The sequence below is a fragment of the Calonectris borealis genome, chromosome 2 (assembly GCF_964195595.1).
Source record: "Calonectris borealis chromosome 2, bCalBor7.hap1.2, whole genome shotgun sequence".
Classification (NCBI taxonomy): Eukaryota; Metazoa; Chordata; class Aves; order Procellariiformes; family Procellariidae; genus Calonectris; species Calonectris borealis.
The window spans coordinates 28,724,156-28,751,649 of NC_134313.1; the positions used below are offsets into that span (position 1 = coordinate 28,724,156).

Consider the following 27,494-nt stretch of genomic DNA (forward strand, 5'->3'; position numbering starts at 1 on the left):
GTAGCAGTTAAATCAACTATAACACCTCCCTGATATTGATATTTATAACCACAGCGTTTCAGGAAAAAAAAATCAAAACCACTTTTTTTTTTTTAAATTTATTGAAAAAAGAAGGTTGTTACGTTTCTCCTCCAGACACCTTGCTGCTGAACCCGCTCTGATTTACCGCTCCGTGCTACGGCCATCACCGACGGGCTGAGGGTCTTCCCCCGCGCCGGGGCAGGAGGGACCCCGCACGGCTCCCCGGGGCAGCGAGGGGCGGGCCGGGACGCGCCTCCCCGCCCCGGACCCTCCTCCGGCGGCGCTGCGGCTGCCGGCAGGCCGCAGTGAGGCTCCCCGGCACGGGAGGCCCCGGCGCGGCAGCCGCAGCGGCACTCCCCCCCTGCTCCGCGGAGGAAGCCCGGCCCTCCCCGGCCTGCCCCGCTCATTAGCCCGTGACGGGGGGAGGGAAGCAGGCAGGCAGGCCCGGCTAGCCAGCCAGCCCCGCCCCGCCCCGGTCCCATTCATTCCCAGCCCCTTCCTCTGCGCTCCTTCCCCTTCCCGGCGCTGCCGGCCCGGCCGCCTCCCCGCCCCACGCCGAGAGCCCGGCAGCGGGAAGGGCCCTCCGCGCCGCAGCTATGGCCGCCGAGGGGGTGGACGAGCGCTCCCCCCTGCTCTCCGCGCCCGGCTCCGGCAATGTCACCCCGACCGCGCCGCCCTATTTGCCGGACAGCAGCCCCCGCGGTAAGGCCGCCGCCGCTCGCCCGGCGCTACCGAGCCGCCGTCCCCCGACCTGCGCCGGGGAGGGGGGCGGCTGCCGGCCCGGGCGCCGCGGGGCTGGTGGCAGGGCGGGGCGGGCAGGCCCTGAGGGGCTCGGCGCGGCCCTCAGGGCGGGGGGGGCCGGGCCCCTGCGCCCGCGGAGCCCGCGGCGCCTCCGCATGGTGGCGGGGGCTCCCTCCGCCCTTGTCGGTGGGCGAAGTTCCCCGCCGCGGCGGGAGGCGGCCGGGCCGGGAGGTGGCGGGGCCGGGCCGGGAGCCGCCGGCGGCGGCGGGGAGCGGGCTGGGGAACAACAGGTAAGGTGGCGCAGGGCCGGGTAGGCCATGCTCCGCGCCGTGCTCCGCGCTCCGGCGTGAACTCTTCAAAAATTAAAATAATTGTTTGCAGTGGCAGAACAAGCCCGAACCGGTCTGCTTATTGTAACTCCCTCGCATGTTGGAGCTTGCGAGGTAATTGTTGGACTTCGGTTCCCCCATTAATTAGGAGCGGGATTAAGTAAAAGGTCCTTGGCTATGAAGAACCCAACTCGGCGCAGTGAGCTGAAGGGTAGGGGCGCAACGCAGGGGCGAAATAAAGTACGCGGATCTCTCTTTCCTCGCCGGCGACCATCGAAGTGCGTTAGCCCAGAGATGCCAGCTGATCAGCTCCTGGTCTGGCAGTCAGATTTAAATGAGCAGCGAGGGGCTCTGTGCAGCGTGGTAGTTGAAGTCCAAAACCACTAGGATGTCCTTGCAAACACGTTTCAAGGCCATAGCTGGTTTTGGCTTTATTTTTAAAGCATGTCAGATATTGCGGTTACAAATCTGGAATTGGGGCTTAATGTTACGGTATTAACTTTCTTTAACAGGCTTAGGAAAATCATCTTGCTGATCAATACTGAATATTTAATAATCAGGAGAAAAATTTTTACTTAAAAATTATAAATCGTGAGGTTTACAAAATGTATTAATAGATTTTTTTTTTCCCAGTTAAACATTTTAAAGCAGAAAGCGAGAGGGGGGAGAAAGCTGAAGGAATCAAGACTAAATAAGATTAGTGTAGCTTTGCTAGCAGTAGCCTTTAAAATGTAAGATTATAGTTCTGATCTCACTGGCTCCAGTGTGTTGGCCCTTTCTTAAGGATTTTTATGTAACTGTATAGTTTTATTACATATGTATGTAACTAGAATGCCTATGAGTGAGCATTTGTCTGTTTTGAATAATATTTAAACCTGTGGAAAGCTAGTCCTCTTTGCCTCGATATGAAAATGTATTTCAGTTAGTGCTGTAGCTGGTGTTGACTGTTTACTTTCATTTGAATTGCACAAACGAATATTGGCCTGAAAAACAGCAGAGGGTTTGCTTTTCTTTTTTTCTTTTTTTTTCAATCAAATTGTGTAGGATTGGTATAATCTTTTAAGTTTTGTAGTTTAAAAAATCCAGAAATCCTTAGTTTAAGGAATTCTGGTATTCAATGTTTTTATTCTTAGTAGTCCTTATCCTGTAACTATTACTTTTGTGTACATTTCAATGTTTTTAAAAAGGTCTTTATAGATTTAAAAAGTAATGAAAATGCATCAGATCAGTGACTCTTGCTTGAACCCAAGGTAAAACTCATGACCTAGAAACAAGCTGGACCCCAAATGAGTTCGTAGCTGTGTCCTGCTGCGCCTTCAGTCTGGGTCTGTAACTCCTGCTAACTAGTTTGGCACCCGTGGTGGGGTGTGGTGCTTGGGATAAGTGGGTTGTTCCCAAAAGTGAGGAGGAACCATAGAGCTTTCTTAAATGTCAAACAGCTTTGCACAAGTTGAGGATCTCTTGTTTGATCAGTCCACGAGCAAGCATACTGGTAGCGCTTCAAAACTCCTCTTACAAAACTTACAAAAAAATAACTGCAGAACAAAATTTTGCAGAGCTGTCACATGGACCGGGTAGCTCTAGTTTCCTTGCTCTGTCAGTTGTCCTTAGTGAAAGGGTCTGCGCAAGCTAAACAGCCTTTTTAGCTAACAGGCAGTCTTTATCTCTCTGCCTAGTGCAAGTCTAGACATAGAGGGAAGAAGCATTCTCGCAGGGAGATGAGGTTTGCTTCCAAACCCCTTTCTGCAGAGCTTCCTTGCTTAACATCACCTGACTGGTGTGGAGCTGGAGAGGTGGAGGAAGGAGGAAGGGCTTCTTCACACTCCAAACTACCACCTGAATGTACATTAATAGATTTATCCCCATCTTGTAATTATCTACTGTGCCCAGTACGTCATCCTGAGCTTTAAATTAGAGAGGCCATGGTTTGAAAGTAACCTCCTCTTGCCTTGTTAGGCTGCAGCTGAGTCCCAGCTGACCCTTTTCAGTGTAAGCTGGTGAGTGGTTGAACCCTGGTAATGACTGGGTGTTCCTAATGAAGGAAGCAAGCAAGAAAAATCTTTTCAATGTGGACACAGGGCACGGGGTTTAAGAAACTTTTCACACAGACAAAAGGTGGGAGCATCAGCTCTGCTCCCTATAGTAGCGTGGTTATTAAGTGCTTCCCTCTGCCCTGCCCCCTGCTTTTTTTGTGTTTTTTTAGGGTTTTTTTCCAGGCTTTCTCAGTCCTTAACTACCTGTCTCTGATATAGATCATTAACTCTTTTTTTCCCTTCACTCACCCCCTCCTCCCAGGACATGATAAAGAATCTTTCTTTTTTTTTTTAAAAGAAAAAAAAAAAAAAAAACAAAAAAAAATGCAAAAACCAAACAAATAAACAAAATGAACCCCAAAACAAGGGAGGAAAGTGCATAACCACCACAAGGAATTTCTGAGGTTGAATATGTGATATCTGTCACTGATCTCTATCCTTTGGGGGTGAGGAGGGAATTGTAGGTTAGAGTCAGATGTACTGTATGGTAGGGCACTCTGCTAATCTTGCTGAACTAATTACTGTTGGATTTGATTTTTATTTCTTTAAAAGAAAAACTGATAATACAGCTGTAAACTGGTATGTTAGCAGCAGGAAATTCAGTATCTCATTAAACGTGTCCTGAAACCTCTGGTGTGTACGTGAAACTTGCCTACCATCCAGTCACATCCAACATGATGGACCTTTATGAACTGGTTTTAGATGTTATAGTTAGCCTAAAATTAAAGCTGTCAAAAAAAAAAACCCCTAAAAAACAAACCCAAACAAACGAACATATGTACTTTGGTATGACTTTTTTTTGTTTATGTGCTTTGAAAGTTGCCAACCTTTTTATTAAGTGATAGTAAGCAGCGAACTCTGAGACAATGCCTTTATTTTCCTTTTCACCCCTCCCCCTTGCAATATATTGTTCTTTAAACTTAATTTTGGTCGCTTTTCCTGGTTTGTTTTTTGGAGCTCTTCCAAAAGCACTTTTTCTTTAAGCATGAAGGTTGCAGTGCCAAGATACCTCCGGCTTTGTGCTCCATAGCAAATGTTATTTGCTGCAGCACCATCTGAAAAGCAGCCATTATTTGCTTGCTATCTGAAATTTGCTGAGCCAGCAGGACAGGAACGGGGAGGCTGCTTACCTGGAAGCCGAGCAGCTCCAGTATGAGGCTGAAAAAGTGGCTGGCAGTGTCTGTAGGTGCTCACACACCTCATTTAACCAACTTTCAAAATCCTAGGAGTTGTCACTTACAAGTAGGATATAGAATATTTTAAATGTCTAGATGGGTATAGATGCCAATTCTTTAAGTATTCCAGGATCGTGGAAAGCTGAAAGGCTGGGGGGGGGGGGGGGGGGGTGTCTTTTTTTTTTTTTTTAAACTTCTTAGTACCCTCAAGATACTGTTTGCCTTTTCTTAGTACAGCTGCCCCATGCCCAGCTGATAGAGTTGAGAAGTTGCAGTATAAATGGAGAGGACAAAGCAGAGAAGCTCTGTAACATGATTGTTCCTTTTCAGAAAAGCAGCCTCAAAGCTGGGATTCAACTGTAGGGGTGTCTTCACAGAGAGTTTGGTATTCAGTCTGTTGGATATGCCTTTTGTTTATGACTCCCTATTCTCCTAGCCAGAAAGTGCTGCTTGCTGCAGGAGCAATTAAGCAGCCTGCTTTCGGCAAAAACCCCCTTGCAGCAGCCTTCACTTTGCCACTTGCAGCTAAGACACTGCTGTTCCTATCATCCAAATCTTCAACCTGGTTTCTGCAGTGATCTAGTAGGCTTGAGATTGTTTCCAATTGCCAAAGTGTGTGGGCGTTGGGGTTTTGTCTTGTGTGTGTTTGTTAATATCTTGTAAAACTCCTCTCTTGCATGTGGCAGTCTTGTACTAAAAATAGGGTATCACAGTACTGCAAAAATACTGTTTTTCTTAAAAATCTTTGACTGGATGCTATATTTTCTCAGAATGTAATTCCTCAGAAACAGAAAAAGTCAGAACAACGCTCTAAGTTACCTGATACTTCTTAAGGATGTCGGTTTCTGCAATTGGTATATCAAAGCTGAAGGTGTGAAGTTCACTTGCTCCAGTAACGGAGCATCAATTTGTATGATGACATCAGAATTGCATTGCTGCATATAAGTTAATTTTGTTTCTCGTCTGAAATAATTCAAGTAAGTTCGATGCGATTCTGAGACCTTCAAGGTGTCCACCTTCCTTCTGCTGCCTCTGTGAGTAAAAATCAAATACGGGTCCAGATCATTTGTAGGCCAAGTAGCAAAGAGAGAGAGCACTGAACAGCAATGCTGCTTCAAAGGTTTGCGATGATTTTTGGATCTGAAAGGCAGGTAGGGTTTCTTATATCTCTCCAGCTTATGACATTCGCTTTAAAACGGAGTGAAGGTGTGCTTTCTTACAGGCTTAAATTTAATACTTGGGCTTGTCAGCTTTAATAGCAGCCCATGATTTCCCCCACCACCCCTCCAGCAGATACTGCTCTGTTCAGTGCTGTTTGTAAACTCAAAGTAAGCTGCTGTCTCATTGCTTTTCTGAAGATTTTTATTGGCTGCTTGGATGTAATAATGAAATAATTTATTGCAGTCCAAGGCTGCAGAGTATTTCAAACTATTAGTATCAAAAAAGTTAACTATGAACTACTAAGTACGCCCATTCCTTAGTTGCTTACTTGAAGAGCCCTGAACTTCTCGATGAAATAAAAGCTGGTGCTATTACATGCCAAATAATTGTGGTAATAAGCTTGTGAGAGGTTACTGTGTTGATTGTTTTCATTCCATGGATTCCTAAACTGAGAAGGATCTTGAGCATTTCCTCCCCAGTTTTTCATAGGCTCAGGACTGGCAAAGCTGAAATCTGCTCTTCCATAGGGGACTGAGGCCACTATGTTTTCCCTTGTGTTAGCCTGTCCTAAGTGAGTAAAGATCTCCTTGTGCATTTGTGCTTTTGCTCTTGGACAACAAAAATGTCTGGAACCCTTAAAATCAAAAGCTCTGAGGGTTCAGGTGGTCTTTTTTCTTCAGGATAGCATAAATTTGCTGTTATTGCACTCAAAAAAGAAGCACTTCATACCATTTCCCATCCAAGACCTGTTCCCTTAACAGGACTTTTCTGTATTTTTACCTGTAGTATTTGTTAGTATATGATAAACACTTGTCTATGTTTCAGTCTCTCCAGATGCTTGTAAATGCTGGTTGTAGCTCTTGTGCCTACTTGTGTCTTGTTTTATCTTATGGTTCTTTTCTTCATAAGCCAATCTCTGGTTGCTATTAATCTGTGGTGCATTTGGGGTTTGTTTAGGGTTTTTTCTCCCCTTTTCTAAAGACTCGAAAAAGTTGGTTTGAGAATAAAGTAGCGTAGATGAGCCTTTTGTCTGATCCGCTTTTCTGGGGTATTTATGGTGTGTTTGCGTTGCTGCTATGCTTTATGTACAACTGTGTTGATGTTTGGGCACACAAGTTGTGGGGAAGGGGAAAGCAAACTTGTTTGTCTTATGTTTATACTAATCATTAACTTTGGATTTTTTAAAAATTATTTATTTATTTTTTTCTTTTTTGAGGCTGTGACTGTTAGAGACTATTTATGCTGGTGATGTTTTAGGATCCCGTTTGGTTTTTCAACTGAGATTTCCTGATCTCTTGCAGCAGAGCTTCCTCCTCCGTATACTGCCATTGCAAGTCCAGATGCCAGCGGTGTTCCTGTAATAAACTGTCGCGTGTGCCAGTCGCTAATTAATTTGGATGGCAAGCTACATCAACATGTTGTTAAGTGCACAGTTTGCAATGAAGCTACGGTAAAATGGATTTTTAGCATCTTCTTTTTGTGGAGGGAAGTGGGGGGAGGTTGAAGTACGTCCATGGTAGAATTCATGTCCTCACCTGCAAAGGGTGAGTCCCTTCCTGCCATCCCTGCAAAGGACCTGTCAGTGCAGCTGGCTACTGGTGTAGCTAGCGTGCAAGTTCAAGGGTTGGTAGCACAAGGATGGCCATAAGCAGCTAGAATAAGTCTTCATGCTGTTGATGAGGCTGTGCAGGATGTTTCTTTCTGAGGCAGAGGACAAAAAGCAAAGATGTCATTTAAGTAATTACTCTTCTGTAAAGCAGGGTGAAACTTTTTTGTGGGATGAAGAGAAATGAAGAATTGAATTATTTTAAGAATGGAAGAAACAAAATAACTAACCCACACCTCTCCCTGGATGTGTGCTTTCCTCCTGCAATACTATTCAGTCAATATGTTAGCTTGCTAACAAACAACAATTGCTAACACAACAATTGTTAACACAACAATTTTGAAATGCAGAAATTGTAGGTTCTGTTCCAGTGATAACAGATCTTTTTGCTCCTTCTCCCCTTTTCTTAATTCGAGTCTTCAGCTTTTGGCCTCCTGCTTCTATTTTTTTCCTTCCTAGTTTCAGTTCGGGGATCTGATACTGCAGCACTCCACAGCTACTGGGGGCATTTGCATGAAAAACATGGATTGGATTTATTTTATGAAAATAACTTTAAATTATGTCCAGAAAATAGGAAGCCTTGAATCTGTAGGAAATTATTTTTTTCCCCCACTTAAAAGAGAGTAGAGAACCTGACATTGATACCCACTTTCCCTGCCAATATATAATGTTTCAGGCCAAACAAAGTATCTTGCAGCTTTTGAGACTTGTGATTTACTGTATGAAAGGGACCCAGAAACTTGACTCCCAGGTTGGAGAAAGAGAATTTCAGTACAGTTCAAAATAAGATTACAGTTTGGTGATGGCTAGGTAGTCTCTTAGTGACCGACAGCCAGACTGAGGTCCTTTCACTGTTGAATGAAGCCATTGTACCAGGCAAGGAGGCTTTCTTGATGTTTTGACCGTTTTTTAAAAAAATACACCACTACTTAAGCTCACATTTTAAAAAATAACTAAACTGAAGTCTTGAATACTTCATTGCTAAAATATGAATCGTTTTCCATTAGTTTGCAGAATCTTTTTTTGTTCTAGTGGGGAAATTTGCACTTCTTTCTCTAAGCAGAGACAGAAAACTTCCAATTTTGTCTTGACTCTCAAGTCTCCTCTGTAAGAGGAACTGTGTTTCTCTGTTAGCAAGAACTTGTCGCTGGAGTTGTTCTGCTTTGTCATACTGTTACAAAGAAAAAATTGAATTGCTATGACTTCTGATGTGTGTTCTCTGGTGGTTTGTTTTTTTTTTTTTGTTTAGCCAATCAAAAACCCTCCTTCAGGGAAGAAGTATGTTAGATGTCAATGTAATTGTCTCCTTATCTGTAAGGATACATCTCGGAAAATAGGCTGTCCAAGACCCAACTGGTAAGAATAAAAAAAATGTAAGTGCCTTGAGATAGTTTTCTTTAAGGCAACGGTGCTCTTTGTGTTGAGTATTTAAAACTAAAAGAGGTTCAAGCCTGGGCCTCTGTACACGGACTCTTACAGAACATTACTGAATTACTGCAGAAACAGGTTGTGGTAGTGTCAGTTTTGATTTTTTTTTTTTTTTTAAATTAACTTTAAAGAAGAAAACATTTCCTTTTTTTTTTTATTTGGTGGTAGTCTCAAATGTGTGTTTCCCATTTTAGCTATTTCATAAGGAACAAATGGTATAAAGAACAATGGAGAAGAAAACCACTTCTTGTTTCTGGGACTTAACATTCATAATTTCTTGCAAACTTTATTATTGTAAACACGCAGGTTGCTCGCTTTGCCTGCTTCAGAGTGGGGACTTCAGAATTAAATGGGAGAGGGAGCAGCAGGTTGACTTCAGTCCTGTCCTCCCTTCTTTGGTATGCTGAGTTTTCAATCTCCTCTCAGCTGTCAACTTTAATTTACACATTTGTTATAACAGAAACAAGCATGATTGCCGTAGTGAGTGTTCTTACTGTTGGGCTTAGGGTGTTAAAGATCCCACTGAGGTAGGAGTAATTTGATTGTAAGTGGTGCAGCTCTAACAGGAGAAACTGAGCTGAAGGCTAGGTCTGCAGGTACTTGAATGGAGGCTCTGCCACACCTGGTGCTCTAGTCACCAGTCTGTTGGCTATTCTGGTTTTGAAACATAGTTTGAGACTTGGGGGGGGATTATTTTTTTTGTTTGTGTGTGTGTTTGTTGTTTTTTTTTTTTTTAAACTAATACAGTGTTGGGGAAAACTTCAAAATGTTCCAAGCATTTTCTCAGAGTGAAAAAATGTTCATGGGATACTTCAGTTGTACTACATCATATGGCTGGTAACAAAGCTGAATCAGAAACTCCCTAATTTTATTAAAATAATCTCAAAAGCCTATATGTCAGCAGTTTCCCTAAGATGGCCTATGTATTTGCCTTACTAGAAGATGAGCAAAATTGGGGTACTTTGAAGGAGAGAGTTGGGAGTATGCCCTAAATGGAAAGCTCCAGATTGAAGCGAGGCCATCCAGAATACAATTTTGGTTGTATATGGAGAGAGATGCCGTGCAAGTTAAATAATGCTTTAATTTTTCCCTTCATGTTTTTTCATGCTAGGAAGTCTGATCCTCATTCTGCCTTGAGTTGGTTAATTTGGGTACTGTCATTTTGGATGGACAAATTGTGTAATTAAACTGGAAACACATTGAACATAAAAACAAATACTTAACGAACTGTTTTTTTTTAAAGTAAATAGATTGCACTTAGTCAACCTGGGGTGGTTTTCTTTTTTAGTTCACTCAATTTGAATGGAATTTTTACTGTATGAATGCAGATATGCTGCTTATATTGACATGGTTGTTAGTGTGGGAAGAAGGAGTATCTGACTTTGTAAGGAGAGCTAGGTTATGGTAGAGTCCTTACTCTTTCTACGTGTTTCACATGGGTATGTACATTCCAATTTACAGTCTTGCTCAGCCTGGGTATTAAGATTTCGTTTTCCTGAGGCGTGTTTCTGCCATATGATGGCAGGTCTTTGATCTCTACAGGGTTCTGGCTTGCATGGCTGATCTTATAGTGAAAGAGAATGTTTTCAAAACTGAAAAGGCAAGCACTTTGGAGAGAGACCAAAACTGGGTGCATCATCTGTTTAAAAAGCAGATGATAGTTTAAAAGTGTAAAATATTTGGTAGTGACTGAGCTAATGGCTTAAACGCATCGTCCTTCTCTTTTGCTAACTTAATTACATGTACATCTAATGTTCTTAACACAGTAGACGCATCATTACTCTTGGTCCAGTAATGCTGATCCCAGAAGAGCAGCCAGCTCAGCCTGCCTTGCCAGTTCAACCAGACGGGACCAGAGTGGTATGTGGGCACTGTGGAAATACGTTCCTTGTAAGTAAAGCACCAGATTCTCCTTCTCACCTCACCATGCTATCACTCAAGCTATTTTTGTAAGCACTTTTAAGACCATATTGCCTCACTTTATGGCATTGAGGAACTAAATCTGCTTCTGTGCTCATATTGCCATGGGATAATCTGTGTTTGGTTACCTTTGCATGCATTTCAAGAAAACTTCTCACAGTCTTGCTGTGCATGCATGGATAAAGCCCAAAGTCAGTCTTATTGCTCAGAGATACAAGAGTAGATGGTGTTGGAAAAGGAAATTATGTTTCTACGTTCTGTTTGGACTCACAATGATGGTTATGTTCTGCAGTGATTAAGATGGTCCATTGCTGCATGGACCCCTGAAAGCTGTTCGTTACAGTTTTCCATTAGCATATTTGTCAGTTGTTATAGAACTGGAGATTTTGGTTTGTATGTGAGGCTGAAAGTTTCTCCTGGTTTTGTAGTGGAAGGATGCAAAACATACTCCTGCTTTTAAACCGTTTTTGTAGTCTTTCACATGAATAAGGGGCTGCCATATTTGAATTTTGATTTAGGAAGGGTCTCTGCAATACACAAGTGAGTTAGCTTTAGCTTCATCAGCTAGTGGTGCTAGAATGTTTGTCAGGTTTGTGAGTTACGGGAAATGGTTAAGATAAGTGGTACAGCTGAAGGATCTCCATACTCACCTGAGTGGTGTTATGGTTCCTGAAACAAAGGATCGTAAGGTACATAAAGGCCAGAGAATACTCAAGTGCATTTTGTGAAAGGGAAAAGGAAGCTTAGGGGATGGCACTCCATGTTGGCTTGTATCAGCAGTGAGAGAAGGATTTGTGTGTGATGGGCTCTATAATGGAATAGACTTGTTCCTTCGAACCTTTACTTCAGGTTTATGGATCAGTGAGGTGCGCAATAATGGCTTAAATTCTGTAGTAGATGATGAATGCAGGGAGTAGGAGATGGCTCTTATGCCTTTTTTTTTTAAAGGGGAACTAGGGATTTGGTTATGAATTCACAAGTCATGTAGTATCAAGCATTAGAGAGATGCTTGAGAAATATTCGATCTACTAATTCTGCCTATATATTAAAAATATATATATATTCCTATTATAACCCTTGCTGAAGAACAGTAGTCTGTAACTGGAGATAGCTGGAGCTGGTTTTCTGTTTGCTTTTTTTTAAATGCAAGTCTGTATGTGATCTTAACTAGTAAGAACATTGTACGCAATATAGAATAATGTTACTAACAGAAAACTACTGGATCTACAGGAGAAAAATGCCATCTCAAGTACGTATTCTAAACCAGGAATCTTTTATTAAACGTTGCCTTTTCTTTTAGTTTTTTTTTTAAATATAGTAGCATGTTACAAACTGTTAAGTACTTGCATGACCACTATAGTTGGATACAGAGTCATAATTTAATTTTGTAATGCAGTTACATTTTTTAGCATAGCTTTAAAACTGCACAGGCAAAAGCAGTGCTGTAGAAGAGTTACAGTATTATGTCGTCTCTTAATACAAAAGACCATCTCTACTATGTGATTTAATCTTTTTTTTTTTTTTTTAATTAGGGAGAGTCAGTGTTATGGAGTAAAATTCTCATTGCTAAGTTAGTGGCCTATCTTTGGGGACTTTCATAAGCATGGGATTTTCCTTTATCTTTATCCCCTATTTACTGTCTATAAGTGCAGCCGAAATTAATTTTGTAGTTTACACTATGAACTTTCTTTAGGAAAAAAACCAAACCCATAAAGGCTAGTTTTGCCCATAACTACTAGATTATGCCTTAAAAGGCTAAGTTTTCTAATTTGGAATTTGTGCATGTGACTTCAGATTGGATGATTGCTTCAGGGAACTGCATAATTTTGAACTTCATAGACCTATCTGCCAGTAAGACCAATTTACCGCTTCACGGTACACTGAAAAGAAACCCTCAAAATCAGTAGAAATTTGAAGCGTGTATTCTTTTATGCCGAGTTATCAAGAAACAAACCCTTTTTCCTCACTTTATACAGCTTTCCCACCACTCTTTTGCTCATACCTTTTTCTGTTACTAAGTTTGAGATTCTGCAAATAAATTTTTTAGTTAAGAAAAATCAGAAAATTGCTTGAGTTTGAGAGTGAGCAGAGAAGCAAAAATTAGAAGTGCTTTAGTCAGCCTGGAAACTCAGCTTCTATGAGGGTATTTCTGCCCTTTGATATCTCCACATTGTAAAGCAAATATGTAATGTTAGATTACAGCAACTCAGTAAGGTATCTCCTTTACTTTACTTGGCAGTTAAAAAATAAATGAAATAGACAAGCAAAGCTAGAATCCCTGGGGTGGAAAAGTCAAACTGTCAGTTGCTTTGTTTTTAAGAGTATCAACTTGTTCACCACCTTTCCAAGAAGTTTGGGTTTTTTTCTTTTTTTTTCCCCATAAGAAGGCGTAAGTATGGGCTGTGCTTTCCCTGCCTCTACACATGGGAGGTGTTTTTTATAAATTATTAAAAGCATGCTCCATGCTATGGAGTGCCTTAAGTTTCTCTGTCTCAGCTGAGAGAACGACTTAGTACTGGAGTGATACTGTAGCTGAACTATCGCTAGTTATTCACATTTTGTTCATCAGATTATTTTTTTCCTTGGGTAACCTGATAGAAGTCTTCTCTGTGTTAAGATTTCCACTGTTTCTGGCAGATTTGGAGTTCAGACAAGTGGAAAAAGTGGTAGAATAGAAAAGAAGGGCAGGACGAGAGTTTAACTGTTCTGCTGAATCACAATCTGGTCTGGTTTGGGCTTTTTTGAGAGCTGCTGGACTTAGGCTGTGGCTGAGTTACTGTTTCTGCCAGCATTCCCCGCAACCCCTCTCCCAGAGGCCTCTGTCTGTGATGATCTGTGTCAGTCGGAGGCTGAGTTGCCTTTGGAAATGGTGGCAGGTAGGGGAGGAGTGTCCCTGTGCCCCCCTGCCATCCCTCTGCTGCTGTCCTGCTGTCAGAGAGATCCTCAAGCACAAGAAGCCAGGAGCAAGCTATGTAAGCCACAGGCTGTAGGCTAAGCACTGTGGTTTTTCAGTTGTGCTCTGTCAATTTTATTTGTATAACTAATCAAATATAAAAAGTATTTATTCTAAAATAATTTAATAGAAAACCCTTTAAATTCTTTAGAAAACTAAGAAATGTTTTAATCTGTGGAAGTATTTTGCTTTCCCAAAGGATCTGGGGAGAGCGGCGGGAAGCTTTTTTCTGGTGGAAGCAGCTGTATGGATGTGTGTGTCTATATATGTATATATGTCTTTTTTTTTTCCCTGTCTTGTATTGAATGCATTGAGAGATATTTTAGGCTCAGAAGGAAGAAAGTTTGACATACTCTTCTAGTAAATCCCTTGATGGATATTTGGTTTTGTGCACAGTTGAAACATTTAAGAGTTCTCCGAAATCCTCATCTGTGCTCTAGTACATCTAACCAGGGATTTGGGCTGTTTTCTTTCGATGGGAATAATACAGTTTGTATTGTCGGCAGGGAGCTAAATTTCACGTAACTGTAACCTCAAGTTTTCTTAACAACATGAAACAAGATTAGGTTCTTTAAAGCACTCTGGAATATGAGTAAAAATACCAGCTTTAAGCATGAGTTAAACTACTTGTTAAACCCACCAAAACTCCGAGAATTAGAATGTGCATGAAAATAACCTTTCCCTACTGTGCGAATGTGATCTGAATTCTTGTAGTTTGAATGTCTTCTCGCATTTTTGCTTTTTTTTTCTGCAAATACTTCCGATGTGTGCAGAAGGCATCATAACAGTTAGTGCTTCTCTTACTTCCAGCTAACTCTCAATGAAAACAGATTATCAATGCCTCTGTTTTTTCCTTAAATATTTGGAGCCGAAGTGCATTTGAGTTTGTATCCATTAATAATTATGGCTAATAATCAGAAATCTTAAAATAAATAAAACCCTAGAAAGATCATTAATGAGTAACTTTGGAAATGGAGTTGCCTACCCTGGAAGAAAAAACTAGTGTACAGAAGTGAAGTTGAATTACAAATACATAAAATGTAAGTCCTGGATTTAGGTTTGCTTCTATTTCTGGAATTGCAGTTTAAAAAGCTGAAAGAACAGCTCTGAAGAGGCCTGTCTCCATCCCTGGTACTGACAACCGCATCTTATCCCACTTCTGCTGTGTAGAACTAAGTGAAACTGAGTAGTTTTTGACAGGGTTGCAGGCAAATAGTTAACTTGCTCCTCTGGCAGCAATGTGGAAGTAGAATTAATGCTGCTAAAATGCATTTCTCAGGTGGGGAGTATTACAGCAGCTTTCATTTTGTTAAGGGATAAAATACAACCGTGCTAAATCAGTTTGGCCAAGTCTTTATAAACAAATAAATTTTAAAGAACAACTATGTGACTGGTATCGTAATTGGTGCTTCAGAATCAGGAGAAAAATGATGGATTTCTTCTTAGTGGAGAATTAGCCCCATTAGAAGTAAATAAAACTGAGGGAGACCTTCAAGAGGCAGGAAAATGCACTCTAAATACTACGGATCAGAATCTTGCTCACAGCAAAACCTGCTCGTACTGGCAAGGCATTACAAGCCACATCCTCTTTCTTTGCACATAAAATCATAAATTTCTTCTCAATGTTTAAATGGTGCTGTGCTCTAGGTAGGTCCTGTCTTCCGTATAAGGATGGGCTCTGTTTTTGATTTGTGTTTGTAGCAGTTGTAACAATGCTATTCATTTCAGTAGACCGACTTGTGATTTCTCACAGAGATGAGGAGGATCCGAATGGCGGCATTAGTGGTCTGTGCTGCAGCTTCTTCTCCTGCTAGTAACTTGCAGTGTGACTTTTGCATAAATTAAGAGAGGAGGGGAGAGGAGAATTATATTTAACCAGGAAACTGTGCTAACCACCTCCAGTTGAGAAAGGCAGCAGAAGAGAGCTGCAGTTACAATATAACTACTTACAGAGTGAAGAACAATAATCTTATCCCCTTGTTCAAGGCAAACACGTTCAGAATGCTTGTTTAATACTTGTATTATCACAGAATGAAATTTAACAAAAACTGCTGTTTTTAAATGAGTATATGACACGGTATCCTCTGGTTGAGGTTATTCTAGGCATTACTTTCACTAAAGCTGTTTCCCAGATAGGTTTTAGTCTGTGCATGGAAGGTTATGACCATTACCATGTATAGTTCTCTATATATCACCTTTTTTATCATAATAGCCAATAGTGTTCTCTATTTTATTGATATAAAACTTATAAAGACATCTACTTTCTAAAATATTCTTTAGCTAATCTTTCTGTGCACACTTAACTTAGTTTTCACAAATGATGCAAGGGTTGGGGAAAGATGGGAACATGCATCTATCTGTAATTGTGCCAAAGAAAACGCATTTATTTTGATTGAGGGTATATTCATAGTTGTGGAAGTAAGAGAAGAAACTGTATTAATATTACCATGTTGCCCATACTGTGCCTGTGGATAAAACCACATTACGTCAAGCGAATTTTGTAATACCAAGGCAAGTTATGGGAAATGTTCACATGGAAATCCCAATCCTATGTTGCCACTGACAAAAGGGCATCCCATTTACGGAAGAAAGCAAGAAACAAGTCGAAGAAAGCCTGAGAAGCAGAATGTTTTCACAGTGACATTTAGCATGAAGTACAACAAACATTTTCTCAGGCCAGTTTTTCAACCTTTTTATTTTTTCTTTTTACAGTGGATGGAACTGAGGTTTAACACACTAGCAAAATGCCCACACTGCAAAAAAATGTAAGTTCTCTGAAATCAAGGTTATGTAAATTAACTGTTAAATAAGTTGCCAGTGTTTCTTCCGTAAAAGTCTTTGGAGTAAAATGTGTCTGCTGTGCTGATTATTTTGCTGAATTTCAAGGCTAAATAGCATGTTATGTGCACGTGAATTCTCCACTCTTTATGCACAAATCAGTATCTTTGACAAATCCAACCTGCATTTATTAAAATGCTCTGATTGAATTGCTAGAGGCAAAAATAAGCTGCTAACAATAGACAGAATGAGTTACTAAAATTAACAACTTACGTCTTTGAAATTTTACCACTTCATGCAGTTAATCAGATGTCATGTTTAATGTAGAACTTGAATTGCCTTATTGTAAAAGGAGAAAAGGACATAATCTTGTCTTAATTTGAAAGAGGTTTTACTGATTTCATAAACTCAACAACTAACTTGTGTTAAGCATCTTAATGCATTAGCTTGTTTAATGTTTATGAATTACTGTGGAATAACTTGTCTACTCATTTGCTATTACTTCAATAAGAAGGAGAAAAATTAGAGTACAAGACCTGTAAGAGTTTTTTATGTTTTGTTTTTTGTTTGGGGCTTTTATTTTTTTTGAGTATTTGTTTGGCCTTATCTGAGGTCAGGAGTTCTTAGTTTGAAGTGTTGTTAAAGGCTACACTACAAACATACTTTAAATTTGTATGGAATCTCAAGCACAGGGTGTGAAATAAGACTTAAAAATATTACTTCAGAGACTTTCTTGTCCTGCTAATTTATTTAAATGTTTGTCTTCCTTTGATAGGCAAGTGTGACTTCCAGTTAAAGAAGCAAACGTGTTTTCCACTGGGAATGGAGAACCACAGCTGTGTTGCATGTTGTAGGAAGACTAGCAGGTCCCTTAGGGAGCAGAAGGCTTAGGACGAATGTACTGTAGATGTTGGCATGGCCTGGCCTTCAACAGTGATTGAAATATTTTACTGGAGTATTTGATAGAGAAGTCAAATACCAAACGTACCATTTGATAGTGGTACGTTTAACTTCAGGAGTGTAACCGATCGGGTGTGGAGTAGTGGGTATGTTCTAGTTTGCTTAGGTCAAATAAACTCATGGTCTAGATGAGATGTTGCTTTGCAAGGTTTTTTTTTACTGACTGTAATTGCATTCAGTCTTTTCAATCCTGAGGAGAGGGCTTGGTGTTTTGTGGTTTGGTTGGTTTTTAAACTAATTGCAATTATGTTTTATATTTTATCATGTCACACTTGATAGCTGACCTCAGCTTTTTTCTTGACTCTCATTAGGTACAAAATTATTTTCTGTTTAACCTTAAAAAAAAAACAAAACAAAACAAAAAAAAAACAAAAACCAAACAAAAACCCAACCCCAACAATAACAAAAAAACCACACTCCAAGCAACAGTCCAAAAGTCATACCATGTGATCTTTTGGTCTGTCTTCTGTTGATTTATGTTGCTTGTATTTTAAAATCCAGCTGGAGTCTAAGGATTTCTTAGTATTTTTGTCTATAAAGTGCAAAGCATGCTATCTGTATGTAATAAAACCAGAGCATCTCTGCAGTGCAATTTGTGAAAATTACAGCTTGTGTGGCAACTGAGTTGCAGAAATCAAAACAAATTTTAACAAATGGGCATTTCTGTCCTTGGGCTGAGAGTGCAAACTATGGAATATTGTAATTTAGCTTTGAATGAGTTGCTTGGTGTCTTCCCATGTTTGAGGTGCGATGGTCAGGAGTTCTGCATTTGTAATGCATGGACTTAGGGCACAGCATAGATGAGGCAGAGCTTTGAGTTGTGATGATGGAATAAATAACTGCAGTGACCCGCTGCTTTCTGTCAGCCCTTTGTCAGAGGTTGTGGTACCTGTAACCAAGTAGTCAGAAGGGAACGTGGGGTTCTTTATTTCAGCTTATTAATGCAAATCTTCTTTCATTAGTAGCTGACTAGTCAGATGCAAAACTATACATTCCTCCTGTTGACTCAGTTGCTGATTGTCACTGAAAAAAGGATAGTGTAAGACTGAGGCAAAAGGCACCTTGAATCACTGCAGCAGTAGGTTTTTCAAGAAGATACCTGCTGCCACTTAGATTCTCAAATAATTTTCATGATTTTGTTTCAAATGTTTTTAAAAGTGCAGTGAATCTCTGCAAATAGCTTGTTTGTGACCATCTATTTCGTTGATGGAGACTAGACCTTAATATTAAGAATGCCTTGTAAAACTGCAGGAGAAGTTAGGAGTTATTACACGAAAAGGTCAATAACGAACCAATCTTCAGTGAAAATAAAGCGATTGTACCTCAGAGTACATAAACAAAGGAACCTTTCATATCCGGATGTTGCGAGAAACAGGATCTTGGGTTTCTTGTTTGTTTTTAATCTCATCTACCTGCTACCATTGTGGTCACAAATTTATTATTTTGTGACATACTTTTTTTTTGTCTGTGTCATTGTCCTGTGTTCCCACCCCACCCTCCAGAGGCATTTTTTTGCAAAATAACTTGGGAAATGTAGAAAATTAGTTGTGATACAGAGAATAAAATCTCTTATTTGGTAAATGACCAAATCTCTTTGGAAATGGACTACAATCCTGGTCATGCCAGTGTAGGTAAGGTGTTTGCAGAAGCTCTACTGATGCGTAGTGGTTCTGCCTGACATAGGCTCTTATTTGCACATTATCTGCTGCGTTGGGACAACAAATGTAGCTAACGAGGAAATTGTTGTAATATAGTTTTACTTTATAGTGTAGAGGATGACACCTGGGAATGGGGGAGGAACTGTTTTTTTTACTGTTTTAGTATTCTTTTGTGTTTCAAAATACAAAAGAGCAGATGTTTATCAGCTTGTTTCCCAAAGGAGTGAGAGTTTCAAGGAAGGCTTCTGGTATTTTTCTCATTTAATGACGGAGAAGAAGCAGAACTGTTTTTTGTCTGCTGCTCTCTTTCCCAAGCTGTATCTTAAATCATCTAGAAACTTCAGGATCATGAATACAGCTACTAGAAAGAGAATTAAATGGTACAAGTTTTTATTTCAGAATGCCAAATCTCTCCTCCCCCTCCCCCCCCCCCCCCCCCCTTTAGAACCTACTTATATTTCTTTTTAAGGTCTGACAAAATGATGAACCCTAATGAGTTTATCCATTTATTTTTTGTCCCATAAAGTCTGCAGAACCTTTAGGAAAGAGAAAGATGTTGGAACCTCGTCACTACTGTGGAGGCTAGTTTCAGCAGTGCTGTTCACCTTCAAAATACTGCCATTTTGATCTTCCTCTTAAAAACCCTTCTAAAAGCATGTCTGAGAGCACAAGAGATCCTGCATTCATAGAATTATAGAATCATTTAGGTTGGAAAGGACCTTTAAGATCAAGTCCAACCGTTAACCTAACACTGCCAAGTCCACCACTAAACTATGTCCCTAGGTGCCACACCTGCACTTCCCTGGGCAGCCTGTTCCAATACTTGACAACCCTTTTGATGAAGAAATTTTTCCCAGTGTCCAATCTAAACCTCCCCTGGCGCAACTTGAGGCCATTTCCTCTTGTCCTATCGCTTGTTCCTTGGGAGAAGAGACCAACACCCACCTCGCAGCAACCTCCTTTCAGGTAGTTGTAGAGCGCGATGAGGTCTCCCCTCAGCCTCCTCTTCTCCAGGCTAAACAACCCCAGTTCCCTCAGCCGCTCCTCATAAGACTTGTGCTCCAGGCCCTTCACCAGCTTCGTTGCCCTTCTCTGGACACGCTCCAGCACCTCCATGTCCTTCTTGTAGTGAGGGGCCCAGAACTGAACACAGGATTCGAGGTGCGGCCTCACCAGTGCTGAGTACAGGGGCACGATCACCTCCCTACTCCTGCTGGCCACACTATTTCTGATACAGGCCTGGAAGCCGTTGGCCTCCTTGGCCCCCTGGGCACACTGCTGGCTCATGTTCAGCCGGCTGTCAACCAGCACCCCCAGGTCCTTTTCCTCTGGGCAGCTTTCCAGCCACTCTTCCCCAAGCCTGTAGCGTTGCCTGGGGTTGCTGTGGCCGAAGTGCAGGACCAGGCACTTGGCCTTGTTGAACCTCATACAATTGGCCTCGGCCCATCGATCCAGCCTGTCCAGGTCCCTCTGCAGAGCCTTCCTACCCTCCAGCAGATCAACACTCCTGCCCAACTTGGTGTCGTCTGCAAACTTACTGAGGGAGCACTTGATCCCCTCGTCCAGATCGTTGATAAAGATATTGAACAGAACTGGCCCCAAAACTGAGCCCTGGGGAACACCGCTCGTGACCGGCCACCAACTGGATTTAACTCCATTCACCACAACTCTCTGGGCCCGGCCGTCCAGCCAGTTTTTTACCCAGCGAAGAGTGCACCTGTCTAAGCTGTGAGCCGCCAGCTTCTCCAGGAGAATGCTGTGGGAGACAGTGTCAAAGGCTTTACTGAAGTCCAGGTAGACCACATCCACAGCCTTCCCCTCATCCAGTAAGCAGGTCACCTTGTCATAGTAGGAGATCAGGTTAGTTAAGCAGGACCTGCCTTTCATAAACCCATTCTGACTGGGCCTGATCCCCTGGTTGTCCTGTACATGCCGTGTGATGGCACTCAAGATGACCTGCTCCATAACCTTCCCTGGCACCGAGGTCAGGCTGACAGGCCTGTAGTTCCCCAGATTCTCCTTCCAGCCCTTCTTGTAGATGGGCGTCACATTTGCTAACCTCCTGTCAACTGGGACCTCCCCGGTTAGCCAGGACTGCTGGTAAAGCATTGAAAGTGGCTCGGCAAGCTCGTCCGCCAGGTCCCTCAGTACCCTCGGGTGGATCCCATCCATCCCCATAGACTTGTGTGTGTCGAAGTGGTGTAGCAGGTCACAAACCACTTCCCTTGGACTATGGGGGCTTCATGCTGCTCCCCATCCCTGTCTTCCAGCTCAGGGGGCTGGGTACCCTGAGAACAACTGGTCTTACTACTAAAGACTGAGGCAAAGAAGGCATTAAGTACCTCAGCCTTTTCCTCATCCTTTGTCACTATGTTTCCCCCACATCCAATAAAGGATGGGGATTCTCCTTAGCCCTCCTTTTGTTGCTAATGTATTTATACAAACATTTTTTTAATTGTCTTTTATGGCAGTCGTCAGATTAAGTTCTAGTTAGGCTTTGGCCCTTCTGATTTTCTCCGTTTAACCTCCTTGTAGGACTACAACATCCTTGTAGTCCTCCTGAGTTGCCTGCCCCTTCTTCCAAAGATCATAAACTTTCTTTTTTTTCCGCTGAGTTCCAGCCAAAGCTCTCTGTTCAGCCAGGCCAGTCGTCTTCCCTGCTGGCTTGTCTTTCAGCACATGGGGACGGCCTGCTCCTGCGCCTTTAAGATTTCCTGTGCCACTCCTTTAATAGCCTCTGTCCCTTGTGGCGGTTTTCCCCTCTTCTAATTACTACCTGATGCTAAATTGGCTTTGGTGTCTTTTATATCTGCTGCTGCTGCCCAAAGGTCTGGCAGGTGCCTTTGCTTCCTTAGCAGCAGCTCAGAAAGAAAGAACCGCTGCCTTCTGGATAGCTTTGTAGTGAGTTCACCCTCATTAGTCCCACAATGGAAGTGGTTGCTTCTGCAATTTAAAAATGTTCTTTTCACCCAGTTTTAATATTTCTGAATGTGCCTGTCAAAGTTGCCACACTTGGTAGGTTTTGGGGTAGGATTTCAGCTTTCTTTATTCAAAGTTAACTTGGGTTTTTAATGTGTAATTTGGGATGGGAAGAGGGAAACCTCACTATTTAGTGTGGCCCAGTGGCTAATAGCACTGTTGGGAGATGAAAAATAGGGGAGGTTTAGACTGGACATTAGGAAGCATTTATTTACCGAGAGGGTGGTCAAACCCTGGAACAGGCTTCCTAGAGAGGTGGCCAGTGCCCCAAGCCTGTCAGTTTTTAAGAGGCACTTGGACAATGCCCTTAACAACATGCTTTAACTTTTGGTCAGCCCTGAAGTGGTCAGCCAGTTGGACTAGATGATCGTTGTAGGTCCCTTCCAACTGAAATAGTCTAGTCTAAATAAATTATGATTTATTGGGATTGCTAAATATTCCCAGGTCTGTTATGTGACTGTAGAAACTCATATTTATTTATTTCAACTTTGCTTTCTGTGGAAAGAAAAAGGCAGTTAAATTAAGACATTCTTCACGTTTTCTTTTTGCGGTATTTGAGGTGATGGTTTCTCCCCCAGCCCCTCTTACTGGATAGGAGGGGACAGAGCTTGAGAGAAATGTGGATGGAAAATACACATGGCACCTGCAATATTATGATTACAAACCCAAGATCATAAGTCAGACAGCTGTGAAAGTGAAAGTCTCTTCCCCAAAATGAACTTTGTCTCTGTGTGAAATACACAGTGCAGTAAATATCATGTGTGTGTTAGGTGTATTGAAAGTGACATTTCTACTAGCTTATCTTAAGGTATCCAGCTCCGTAATAGAATTAACTTTCTGAGTACATAGCCAGGAAATCCTGCACATTGAGGGAACCTAAGGTCAGTTTGGCAAGCTCAGAGCTCATCAGTTCAGCTTTTGGAGATGTCTCCTCCCTGTCCCCTTTTATAAAACTTCTGGTTTTTGTTTTTTTTTTTTTTTTCCCTCATGTAACTTGGAATCAGACAACGTATCTCTCTTCTAGAATGGCTGTAGAAGTCTTTAGGGTGGCTTTTGGGGAGTGTGTCAGGGTGTGTGTGGGGGTATGTGTGAGAGGGTGGTAAGATACCATTATTTCCCCAACTGGGAATTCTCCCACCTTAATCACCCCCCCGTCCCCCCAATCCCATCCCACGTGTGTATGGTGAGGCTTTTTGATAAGAAGTAATCTCCCCTGTTAAATTAATGAGCAGAACGGTTTGGGAACTTTTCCTCTTTTGGAAATGCATAACAGATGGCTTATTGAGTGGTCACTGTATTCAACCCTTGCCTTGCAAGATGAAGCTCAGCGTGTGCATGTTAGCTTGAGGACTGTGTTTTTGTGGTGGTGTTTTTTTTTTTTTCCCTTGGAGCATTTCAGAAATTCCTTGTAAAGAAGTAATATTTGAGTAAAGCTGCTTAAACCAATCTATTTGAAGGCTTTCTAAGATGAATGCTTAAAAAATTCTAGTCACATGCTAAGCATATGAGGCCTTACTATGTGGTTAATTAACTGGAGCCAGAAATTTCGTCAGTCATATGACAGATGTACTACTTCAGTAGTTCAGCAGCGTTTTCTTCTGTTATACGTTTATCCTGAATATGCTGAACTATCATGAGATGAAAACTACTTTCCCTTGCATCTTTGAACACAGAGTACAAGCAACCCAGTGTTTCCAAAGGCATGTTGATCTCCCAGGATGGGATGAAGTACTTAGCTAATGATAGCATGCTTCAGGATGCTTCAAAACTACCTCTACAATAGATGGTACATGTTTTATGAAAGCACCTCTGCCTCTCTAGTCCTTTCAGTTGACCTACGTGTTCACTGTGTTTCAACGGAATTAAATCATGTTCCTATTTTCTTCATTACTATAGCTGTATGCGATGGCAAATGTGTGACTCAAGATGTATTTGCTAAACAATGCTGAGCTTCTGGAATAACTTTTCAAACCTGTAGTAAAGAATGTAATGTTTTATTTGCATTTTATATTCTGTTTGACTGAAGCACTGTAATAGTTAGCTTAACGCAGCAGGTAGAGACAAAGCTGTCTGTCGTGGAGTTCACAGTCTAGATGTCGAGTGACAGAACTTCCAGGGGATTTCTTTACCTCAGCAGTGATTTGTGCAGCTCATGTAACTTGTGATAGAACTCTAAAAGAAAATTGGAACGTAAAAAGAACGTGTCACGTTTTTGAAGTTACTAAAACTGACTTAAACACGTCTAAAGAATTTCAGTCTTTGGAAATGTTGAACACACAAAATTTTTCATGTTTGTGACTAAAACAGTTTGGGTTTTTTATCTTCAAGAAATGGGGTAGAGTTTAGCCACTCAACAGTATTGAGTGAACTATTCCAGGAAATAGTGCGGGTTGTTATTGTTAATGACATTTAGGGGTGGCAGAACTGATTTCCAGTTACTTAGATGCAGTGAAGTATTACAGCCATGTATTGATGTGTTAAAAGTCTAAAGGGTGTCTTACCACCTACATTGAAGCTGCAAAGCAAACTTGGGTTTTGCAATCCAAAGGCTATTCAAGATGCTTATCTGGGTGCACTGTGGGTATAGGAGGTAGACACACCCAAACTGAAGGTGTGGCACCACTCTTTGTAAGCATCTAGGTTTTTAGATACTGGATAATCTTCACCATTAAAAAAACATGTGGACTCTGTCTTTTACTGCTTGGTATAATTGTAGACTTTGCCTACAACTTTATAAAGTTAAGATGGTGTATGTGTATTGCCATTCTCTTCCCTTCCCCCCATTTAGACTGAACAGTTATTATTTGTGTAGGGGGTTTTGTTTAGTTTGGGTTTTTTTTGTTTGGTGGGTTTTTTGTTTGTGGGTTTGTTTTTTTTTTTTTAATTTAAAGTACTATTTATTTTCTAACAGTTCTTCTGTTGGAAGTGCACTGCCACGGAGACGCTGCTGTGCATATATTACAATTGGAATGATATGCATCTTCATCGGAGTTGGATTAACTGTGAGTGATGTACTATAATATACTTGCAGCTGTGTCTAGGGGTGTGCATGTACGAAGGAGCTCCCTTGGTTGACCGGCTCTTCTTTCCCCGCATTTGAGTAAAACCTCCTAAATTGGTGTTTTTTTCATCATCTCTATTAAAACCATGGACTTTAATCATCTGAGTTAGCCAGAAAAATGAAATGTTCCTTAAAAAAAAAAAAAAACAAACATTCTGGCACTTTGAGAGTCTCTTCTTCCTGATGTTAAATTTGACTCTTCATTTCTCTAAAAACTTCAGTTTTATGAAAAATTGTTTTACTTCACTGTAGAAATACTGGAACATCTTGCTCTTGCTAGGGCTCTCAAAACTTCCAGGTTTCTAGAAATACATATTGCTGTATAACCAGGAATGTAAGTTCCACTGCAGTGCAGGGGAATGGGATTCCAAAAGTTAGAAACATGTACACGCCTTTATAATTTGTGCAAGCTATAAGGAGTAAAACCAGATAATAAGCTATTTACAAGTTAAAGGGCCCACATAGTTTTCTGAGTAATAGAGGAACAACAATCTGGCTTGCTTGGCTCTGAAGTATCTGGTACTGGTTACTAGAGCCAACTTTCTACCTGGCAGTCCCAGAAAAGTACATATGAGGAAATACCTGCAGGTGAATTCATATGTGTGATTCTCATTATACTGCTAACTTGCGTTATAACCGGAATAATTTTTTATGTATGAGCTAAATGAGTTACGAAGGATTTTCCAGTTTCCCTAGTAAAAACAGTGACAGCCAGAAATAAAAAGTGAGACAGATTTTTTTTTAAACAATCTTACTGAGTTTGAAAATGATGAAAATGTTTCACCGTGAGGTGTGCCCAGAGGCTCATGTAGCCTCCGTCCTTGGAGTTTTTTTGGAACTGGGTTAAAATCCTGAGCAACCTGGTCTGACCTTAGAGTTGACCCTGTTTTGATCAGGAAGTTGGCACTAGAGACCTCCTGATGTCCCTTCCAAGCTCAAGTGCAAAATTAAGCTAATAAAATATCTGATTTATCCTTATCAGAGTAAAACACGTGCCGAAATGCTGCTGCTTAATATAATTTGCTCTTCCCTGAAGAGCAAATAGTGCTGTATGTTTGACACTTTTGTTTTCTCTTTTTAGGTTGGTACACAAGATTTCGCCAGGCGATTTCACGCAACATATGTTTCTTGGGCTATTGCTTATCTCTTAGGTTTAATCTGCCTCATTCGAGCCTGCTACTGGGGAGCCATTAAAGTCAGTTATCCAGAGCACAGTTTTGCATAGAGAAATTGTTAGATTATAGCGGATGAACATCTAGTAATTCTGGATATTACATCGTGGACACTTTTAAAACCTTTCCTGTAAGGATTCCATTCTGTTCAAAGTAGTTTTAAGACTGGGGGTCTCTAAGAACAAAAGTTCATTGCACTACATAATATGCAAATAGTTTGTTTTGCTGCTAGATTCCCTAGCTCTGAATACTAAAGCTGTGTTTACATGTTCATAACTCTGTCTTTATAGGTGTTGAATCTTATTTCAACAGACAGTATTAAGTTTTACATTTCCTTTGTTATGTTAAAATCCGTCTGCCATTTTTCTAGATGATCAGTAAGAATTCAAAAGCAAGAGTGTTTATAAGTGTTTCTACAGTAGCTTCACATTTGTACTTAACATTTTAACTAAAATTATATTAAAGTGGCTTGCTTTAAAACCTAAGCAATAAGCATTTTGCTTGAACTGCTTACTGTATCTTTTGCCTAAGATCATAGTGACCTTATTCAGGAAATGAAAGTTATGAGTGTACTTTAAAAGACTGACACTGTTGCTAGAGAGACATTTGTAAACACTGTATGCTTTGAGATTTTTCAGGTAGAGAGATGTTATTTTGGTAGTCCAATTAAATTTCCATTTATCCAGGATTGGATTTTGGTTAGGATAAATGCTTTCCTCTCAAGGATTCTGGGTCTTAGATGTTTGGTTTTGGGTTTGTTGTTGTTTTTGTTGGGTTTTTTTTTTTTTTTTTAAACTGGCAAATCCTAAAAGCCATGCTCGGATTATGGAACTTAACTCTGGTTATTCGTACAAGTTCCTTTACAGGGTCTAAGGGAAGCATTTCATATGACTTGTTTCGTAATACTTCAGTGTCACGTAGGTGACAATAAGATGGTGATGGGTTGCCTCTTACTTTCCTCTGGTCATGTCAGATTTTCCCTGTTTGGGAGAGTTATGCACTGGTCACTGCAAAGGGAGACACTGTAAATTCACGTTAACTGCTGTAATGAGAAAATGAGTAAATTATTACTTGGACCATTCCATCAAAGTACATCCAGTAAATTTAGCACTGACTTGCCAAGAGAATACGGAAACAGAAAGCTTTTTCTAATGATGTATTCACAAAGGATTGAGGGACCAGTTCTTGCACTGCCCATCTCCATTGTTTTAAACAAGTTTTTGCTAAATTCGGAAGGAATGTCCTGAGTGATTTAGACGACTGTAGTAATTTAGATAATGGGGTCAGATGGGTAAATTAATGTGGATGTTTCAGGGATACATGTAATTTAAATTATCTATGTTCCTGCTAGGACAAAATGATATTCAGATAAGGATTTTGGAGCACAATAAATGTAAATGATCAAACTGTAAATGATCTGTCTTTGTATGATGCTAAATGTATAAAAGCAGTAGCTCAGGATTTCAATGTACCTTTTACAAATAAACTAATAAAGAAATAAAGATTATTATTCAAACAA

The 27,494-nt window shown here is 40.9% G+C and overlaps 1 protein-coding gene across 1 annotated transcript; it reads left to right on the forward strand.

Annotated features, from left to right (window-relative positions):
- The first annotated feature begins 101 nt into the window (after positions 1-101).
- PIP4P2 (phosphatidylinositol-4,5-bisphosphate 4-phosphatase 2) lies at positions 102-27,494 on the forward strand. The gene is made up of 7 exons (XM_075141510.1): positions 102-723; positions 6,762-6,910; positions 8,316-8,422; positions 10,261-10,384; positions 16,080-16,132; positions 24,654-24,744; positions 25,885-27,494. Exons 1-7 carry the CDS (start codon positions 618-620, stop codon positions 26,026-26,028), a joined length of 774 nt encoding a protein of 257 aa, XP_074997611.1. The 5' UTR covers positions 102-617; the 3' UTR covers positions 26,029-27,494.

Coding starts and splice junctions, on each gene's coding strand:
- PIP4P2 (XM_075141510.1), top strand. CDS start 618: ATGGCCGCCGAGGGGGTGGACGAGCGCTCCCCCCTGCTCTCCGCGCCC. Junction 724..6,761: donor GCCGGACAGCAGCCCCCGCG/GTAAGGCCGCCG, acceptor GATCTCTTGCAG/CAGAGCTTCCTCCTCCGTAT. Junction 8,423..10,260: donor GGCTGTCCAAGACCCAACTG/GTAAGAATAAAA, acceptor TTCTTAACACAG/TAGACGCATCATTACTCTTG.